Below are 7,500 nucleotides of genomic sequence, written 5' to 3'. Positions count from 1 at the left end.
GAACAGTGGATATTGAACTTGGGTGAAGCTGAACAGTGGAAATTGAACTTAGGGGAAGCTGAACAGTGGAAACTGAACTCGGGTGAATCTGAACAGTGGAAATTGAACTTGGGTGAAGCTGAACAGTGGAAATTGAAGTTGGATGAAGCTGAACAGTGGAAATTGAACTTGGGTGAAGCTGAACAGTGGAAATTGAACTCAGGTGAAGCTGAACAGTGGAAATTGAACTTGGGTGAAGCTGAACAGTGGAAATTGAACTCGGGTGAAGCTGAACAGTGGAAATTGAACTTGGGTGAAGCTGAACAGTGGAAATTGAACTTGGGTGAATCTGAACAGTGGATATTGAACTTGGGTGAAGCTGAACAGTGGAAATTGAACTTAGGGGAAGCTGAACAGTGGAAACTGAACTCGGGTGAATCTGAACAGTGGAAATTGAACTTGGGTGAAGCTGAACAGTGGAAATTGAAGTTGGATGAAGCTGAACAGTGGAAATTGAACTTGGGTGAAGCTGAACAGTGGAAATTGAACTCAGGTGAAGCTGAACAGTGGAAATTGAACTTGGGTGAAGCTGAACAGTGGAAATTGAACTCAGGTGAAGCTGAACAGTGGAAATTGAACTTGGGTGAAGCTGAACAGTGGAAATTGAAGTTGGATGAAGCTGAACAGTGGAAATTGAACTCAGGTGAAGCTGAACAGTGGAAATTGAACTTGGGTGAAGCTGAACAGTGGAAATTGAACTCAGGTGAAGCTGAACAGTGGAAATTGAACTTGGGTGAAGCTGAACAGTGGAAATTGAAGTTGGACGAAGCTGAACAGTGGAAATTGAAGTTGGATGAAGCTGAACAGTGGAAATTGAACTCAGGTGAAGCTGAACAGTGGAAATTGAACTTGGGTGAAGCTGAACAGTGGAAATTGAAGTTGGATGAAGCTGAACAGTGGAAATTGAACTCAGGTGAAGCTGAACAGTGGAAATTGAACTTGGGTGAAGCTGAACAGTGGAAATTGAACTCAGGTGAAGCTGAACAGTGGAAATTGAACTTGGGTGAAGCTGAACAGTGGAAATTGAAGTTGGACGAAGCTGAACAGTGGAAATTGAACTCGGGTGAAGCTGAACAGTGGAAATTGAACTCGGGTGAATCTGAACAGTGGAAATTGAACTCAGGTGAAGCTGAACAGTGGAAATTGAAGTTGGATGAAGCTGAACAGTGGAAATTGAACTCAGGTGAAGCTGAACAGTGGAAATTGAACTTGGGTGAAGCTGAACAGTGGAAATTGAACTTGGGTGAAGCTGAACAGTGGATATTGAACTTGGGTGAAGCTGAACAGTGGTAATTGAACTTAGGGGAAGCTGAACAGTGGTAATTGAACTTGGGTGAAGCTGAACAGTGGAAATTGAACTTGGGTGAAGCTGAACAGTGGTAATTGAACTTGGGTGAAGCTGAACAGTGGAAATTGAACTTGGGTGAAGCTGAACAGTGGTAATTGAACTTGGGTGAAGCTGAACAGTGGATATTGAACTTGGGTGAAGCTGAACAGTGGATATTGAACTTGGGTGAAGCTGAACAGTGGAAATTGAACTTAGGGGAAGCTGAACAGTGGATATTGAACTTGGGTGAATCTGAACAGTGGATATTGAACTTGGGTGAAGCTGAACAGTGGAAATTGAACTTAGGGGAAGCTGAACAGTGGAAATTGAACTTGGGTGAAGCTGAACAGTGGATATTGAACTTGGGTGAAGCTGAACAGTGGAAATTGAACTTAGGGGAAGCTGAACAGTGGATATTGAACTTGGGTGAAGCTGAACAGTGGATATTGAACTTGGGTGAAGCTGAACAGTGGTAATTGAACTTAGGGGAAGCTGAACAGTGGATATTGAACTTGGGTGAAGCTGAACAGTGGATATTGAACTTGGGTGAAGCTGAACAGTGGAAATTGAACTTAGGGGAAGCTGAACAGTGGATATTGAACTTGGGTGAAGCTGAACAGTGGTAATTGAACTTGGGTGAAGCTGAACAGTGGATATTGAACTTGGGTGAAGCTGAACAGTGGAAATTGAACTTAGGGGAAGCTGAACAGTGGATATTGAACTTGGGTGAAGCTGAACAGTGGATATTGAACTTGGGTGAAGCTGAACAGTGGATATTGAACTTGGGTGAAGCTGAACAGTGGTAATTGAACTTGGGTGAAGCTGAACAGTGGATATTGAACTTGGGTGAAGCTGAACAGTGGAAATTGAACTTAGGGGAAGCTGAACAGTGGATATTGAACTTGGGTGAAGCTGAACAGTGGATATTGAACTTGGGTGAAGCTGAACAGTGGATATTGAACTTGGGTGAAGCTGAACAGTGGAAATTGAACTTAGGGGAAGCTGAACAGTGGATATTGAACTTGGGTGAAGCTGAACAGTGGATATTGAACTTGGGTGAAGCTGAACAGTGAATATTGAACTTGGGTGAAGCTGAACAGTGGATATTGAACTTGGGTGAAGCTGAACAGTGGTAATTGAACTTGGGTGAAGCTGAACAGTGGATATTGAACTTGGGTGAAGCTGAACAGTGGAAATTGAACTCGGGTGAAGCTGAACAGTGGAAATTGAACTTGGGTGAAGCTGAACAGTGGAAATTGAACTCGGGTGAAGCTGAACAGTGGAAATTGAACTTGGGTGAAGCTGAACAGTGGAAATTGAACTTGGGTGAAGCTGAACAGTGGAAATTGAACTTGGGTGAAGCTGAACAGTGGAAATTGAACTTGGGTGAAGCTGAACAGTGGAAATTGAACTTGGGTGAAGCTGAACAGTGGAAATTGAACTTGGGTGAAGCTGAACAGTGGAAATTGAACTCGGGTGAAGCTGAACAGTGGAAATTGAACTTGGGTGAAGCTGAACAGTGGAAATTGAACTTGGGTGAAGCTGAACAGTGGAAATTGAACTTGGGTGAAGCTGAACAGTGGAAATTGAACTCGGGTGAATCTGAACAGTGGAAATTGAACTTGGGTGAAGCTGAACAGTGGAAATTGAACTCGGGTGAATCTGAACAGTGGAAATTGAACTCGGGTGAATCTGAACAGTGGAAATTGAACTTGGGTGAAGCTGAACAGTGGAAATTGAACTCGGGTGAATCTGAACAGTGGAAATTGAACTTGGGTGAATCTGAACAGTGGAAATTGAACTTGGGTGAATCTGAACAGTGGAAATTGAACTTGGGTGAATCTGAACAGTGGAAATTGAACTTTGGTGAATCTGAACAGTGGAAATTGAACTTGGGTGAAGCTGAACAGTGGAAATTGAACTTGGGTGAAGCTGAATAGTGGAAATTGAACTTGGGTGAAGCTGAACAGTGGAAATTGAACTTGGGTGAAGGTGAAACAATAACACGCCAGATATCATCGGGAATTCGAACAGTTTCTTTGTTTAAAACGAAGCATTAGGACGCATAAAAAAAATGTTGTCTTCAAAAACAAATCTATTTGCGTTTGCTGATAATTTCTTTTGGGGATATTTCTTTTCCACGCGATTTCCCTAAATCAGAAAACGTTTTATTCCTCTCCATCCACAAACAGGTTGCCGGTTCGAAACGTTCCAAAGCGACCGTGTACCATAATGTGGCACAACCCCCGCCCCCCCATCCCCCCCATCTTTTCTCCTCTCCTCCCTTCTCTCCCCTGTCCCAACCCCCCTGCCCCCCCCCCTCCCTTCCGCGCGCGCAAGAGCCTGCAGCGAGCGGTCGGGTCGGGTCGGGTCGGGTCGGGTCGGGTCTCAGCGCGTGAATGTAAAGCAACAACTCGCCGTGTATAATTCCTGGCCGCTTTCAGGGGGGGGGGGGGGGTAGGAGGCATTCACTCCCTTTTGCCTTCGGCCGGAATTAGGACATGCCGTGTAAAATGGGCGGCGGGATTGAAATGTCTGGCGGGTGAAGATTATACCTATGATGGAGGGTGGGGGGTAGGGGTGGGGTGGGTTTGTGGGGGGGCTTTTGCTGGTGCCTGTTTCAAAGAAGTGGAAGTGTATGTTCATGCACGTATACGTAAGTGCATATGTCCAAAGGCACACGCAGGTCTGTATGCGCACACAAGCACAAACACGCACACACAAACACACACACACACACACAAACACACACACACACACGCACAAACACACACACACACACGCACGCACAAACACACACACACACACACACACAAAGAGGCACACACACACGCACACACACTACCCGCAAATATACAAAGAGAAGTAAACACTCGAGCAAATAGACACAGACAAAAACACACCCATCTACCCACAAAAGCACAAACGACCAGAGCATGTACGTGTGTCAAATATGCGCACAGATACACGGGAGCGGGAGGTGGAAACATCACACAAACCTCGACCTTAACAAAAGCCTTAACGTAATGTGCTGTACAATCCCAACTGCATTTGTTAACGGGTACAACTTACGGTCTAAATAACAAATCCAGGACCGTTTCAGACCACCGAGCCTGACCGAAAGTTGTGAAATCATTATGAATAAGTGAAACTTGAAGACTGGAGGAGAAATTTAAAGAGGAACACTTAAGAGCTGACAGCAAGTTAGTCCGGGGGAAAGGCAGTCGGCTAGCCCAGGACAAGTGAATGACCAGAGACAGACAGACGGCCAATCGCATAATCAGGGGCTAGATCGTCGTGTGAAAACGTGAATCGGAAATAAAAAAAATCCCATTAGGAGCGTCGGAATACTCTGGTACATCGAACAGGTATACCACAACTTGAAACCCTTGCACTGGCCGGGGGACAGCGCGCTCACCACACGCGAAGGTACCTGCGAGAGCAAATAGGACGACAACAGACCGTAGAAGGTGGTGGCTGCAATAACAAGGTAATCGCCGAAGCCTCCACACGTGAAAATTCAAGCCAAGAAAGTGAAAAAGTCGCGCCGCGGCCGTAGCCACGAGCGAAGTAACGGACGCAGCAGAAGGTATTGATCAGCAAGAGAGCGGGACCACGTAGGCGGCGATGCCCCTCCACGAGAATCAAGGGCCCAAGAATGACATTTAAATAAATGAATTGACGCTCTTCCATTGACGAGAGCCTCCGTGCAAAGGCGCAATGGCAGATGAATGCTGTAGCAAGTCCGAATAACCAGGAAAGAGCTCGCCTGTGCTACCCATCCCTCACACATCGCGTTCGGCTCCTGTGGCTCCCTCGGACGAGCGTGCTCCTCCTCTCTTTGTTTCTCGCTTGAACAAGTTTCGTTTCGAATTTTCACGCCGCATGCTCGGCGCTAGAATGACGTTTAATTGACATTTTACCTAAAAACAATATTTCCGCAGAGCCTTATTTTCCCTACACTCCATCAAAGGCTTCCAACACATTCAAACACAGAGGCGGATTCTCTCTCTCTCTCTCTCTTTCCCTCTCGACCCCTAGCTCCCTCCTCCCACACGTTTTCTCTTCACACTCGCTCTATCTTCCTATTCTCCCTAGTTTCCCTCCCTATTTCCTCTCATATTCCATCTTTCTCCCTTTTTCTTATCACTCTCCTTTCCTTTTCCCATTCATCACTTTCGAACTATGTCAATTTTTCCATCTCTCTCTCTCTCTCCCTCTCCTCTCTGCTCACCAATTCTTCTTCGCCTCTCGCCGACCACATTCGCCTCCCCTCGCCTCTTCCTCCTCATTCTTATCTCGCGTCCTCCCCTCTCACTTCCTTCCGTAGGGCTCTCCTCTCCTCCCTCGCCGCTATCTTATCTCGCGCGATCTAACTTACCTCGCGCTCCGGACTAATACTATTCGCAGAGCTTACATCTACTTCTATTTCCATCACGCCCACTCTTACTCCTACGACTTCACGCCCACTTCCCCTCCCCCTCTCACTTCCGCTCTCGCTCTCTCTTTCCTTCCCACTCCTATGCATTTCTGCGAACCACCTAATCCCTTTTATATAAACTCCCTCTCTCATTCTCTCCTTCCTCTCTCTCACTCTCCCCGTTCTCTCGCTCTCTCTCACTCTCTCCTTTCTCTCTCCCTCTCTCCCCTTCCTCTCTCTCTCACTCTCTCCTTTCTCTCTCTCACTCTCTCCTTTCTCTCTCTCTCACTCTCTCCTTTCTCTCTCTCTCTCTCTCTCACCTTTCTCTCTCTCTCTCACTCCCTCCTTTCTCTCTCTCTCTTCTTGCTCTCTCTCTCTCTCTTGTCTCTTTCTCTCTCTATTCTCTCTCTTTTGTCCCTCTCTTTCTCTTTCCTCTCTCCCTATTCTCTCTATCACTCTCAAGCCCTCTCACTCCCACTCTCTTACTCTCACTCTCACTCCCACTTTCTCACAACCCTTAATTTTAGTTTCAATTCATTTAATTCTCGTCCAATCTATCATTTCCTTTCGAATTTTCCCCATGCCATCGCATCGCGAAGTCATTTTCGCCGCGCATTTCAGACACACGCTTTTCTTTCTTTCTTTCTCTTTCTCTCTATCTCTCTCTTTTTTCTTTTTTCTCTCTCTCTTCTCTTTCTCCCTCCTCTCTCTCTCTCTCTCTCTTTTCTTTCTAGTTTCAATTCATCTCTTCTCTTCTTTCCTCTCATTCTCTCTTTCAATTTCTCCCATCGCATCGCGAAATCATTTTTCTCTACTTTGTTCAGACTCTACTTCCTCCCTCCCTCCCTCCCCCCCTCTCTCTCTCTCTCTCTTTTCTCTCTTTTCTCTATCTCTATCTCTATCTCTTTTCTCTATCTCTATCTCTTTTCTCTCTCTTTTCTCTCTTTTCTCTCTCTTTTCTCTCTCTTCTCCCTCTTTTCTCCCTTTTCCTCACTTTCTCTTCTTTTCTCTTTTTTCCTTTCTTTCTCTTTTCTTCTTTCTCTCTTTTCTCTCTTTTCTCTCTTTTCTCTCTTTTCTCTCTTTTCTCTATCTCTTTTTTTTTCTCTCTCTCTCCCGTGGAAATGGGCTTCAAAAATGGCCCCGCTCGTCACTGCCTTTGAGACCGTGACCCACTTTTTTCGGAGGCGGACGCGGCCACAGAGGGGGGGAGGGGAGGAGGGAGGGGAGGGGGGAGGAAGGGAGGGAAGGAGGAAAGGAGGGGTAAGAGGGAGATGAAGAAGAGGAATGAGGGGAGGGAGAAAAGAGAGGGAAGGAGAGATGGGAGGGAGGGATGGAGTTATAGAGAAACATATACTCAATCAAGATATGTATTAGAGAGAGAGAGAGAAGAGAGAGAGAGAGAGAGAGAGAGAGGAGAGAGAGAGAGAGAGAGAGAAGAGAGAGAGAGAGAGAGAGAGAGAGAGAGAGAGAGGAGAGAGAGAGGAGAGAGAGAGGAGAGAGAGAGGAGAGAAGGAAGGAGAAGAAGAAGAAGGAAGGAGGAAGAGAAGAAGAGGAGGAAGAAGAAGAAGGAAAGAAAGGAAGGAGAAAGAAAGAGAAGAAGGAAGGAAGAGAGGAGAGAGAGAGGAGAGAGAGAGAGAGAGAGAGAGAGAGAGAGAGAGGAAGAGAAGAGAGAGAGAGAGAGAGAGAGAGAGAGAGAGAGAGAGAGAGAGAGAGA

At 46.1% G+C, this 7,500-nt stretch overlaps 2 protein-coding genes across 11 annotated transcripts in view; one reads left to right on the top strand and one right to left on the bottom strand.

Moving 5' to 3' along the window:
* LOC138864367 (phostensin-like) overlaps positions 1 to 1,332 on the top strand; it is a 1,464-nt gene extending 132 nt beyond the window's left edge. The window contains exons 1-5 of the mRNA XM_070130972.1: positions 1 to 112; positions 269 to 442; positions 743 to 862; positions 1,013 to 1,162; positions 1,259 to 1,332. The exon at positions 1 to 112 is cut by the window's left edge and continues 132 nt beyond it. Of these exons, the coding sequence (XP_069987073.1) occupies positions 1 to 112; positions 269 to 442; positions 743 to 862; positions 1,013 to 1,162; positions 1,259 to 1,332 (630 nt within the window). The remainder of the gene's footprint in view (positions 113 to 268; positions 443 to 742; positions 863 to 1,012; positions 1,163 to 1,258) is intronic.
* Positions 1 to 7,500, bottom strand: part of enc (R3H domain containing protein encore) — a 172,800-nt gene that overhangs the window by 103,077 nt on the left and 62,223 nt on the right. The window lies entirely within an intron of this gene.

This window comes from Penaeus vannamei, chromosome 16, assembly GCF_042767895.1.
Source record: "Penaeus vannamei isolate JL-2024 chromosome 16, ASM4276789v1, whole genome shotgun sequence".
In the NCBI taxonomy this organism is placed as follows: domain Eukaryota; kingdom Metazoa; phylum Arthropoda; class Malacostraca; order Decapoda; family Penaeidae; genus Penaeus; species Penaeus vannamei.
Note: the sequence above shows the minus strand (reverse complement) of the source record. Positions and strands in the feature narration are given on the sequence as shown.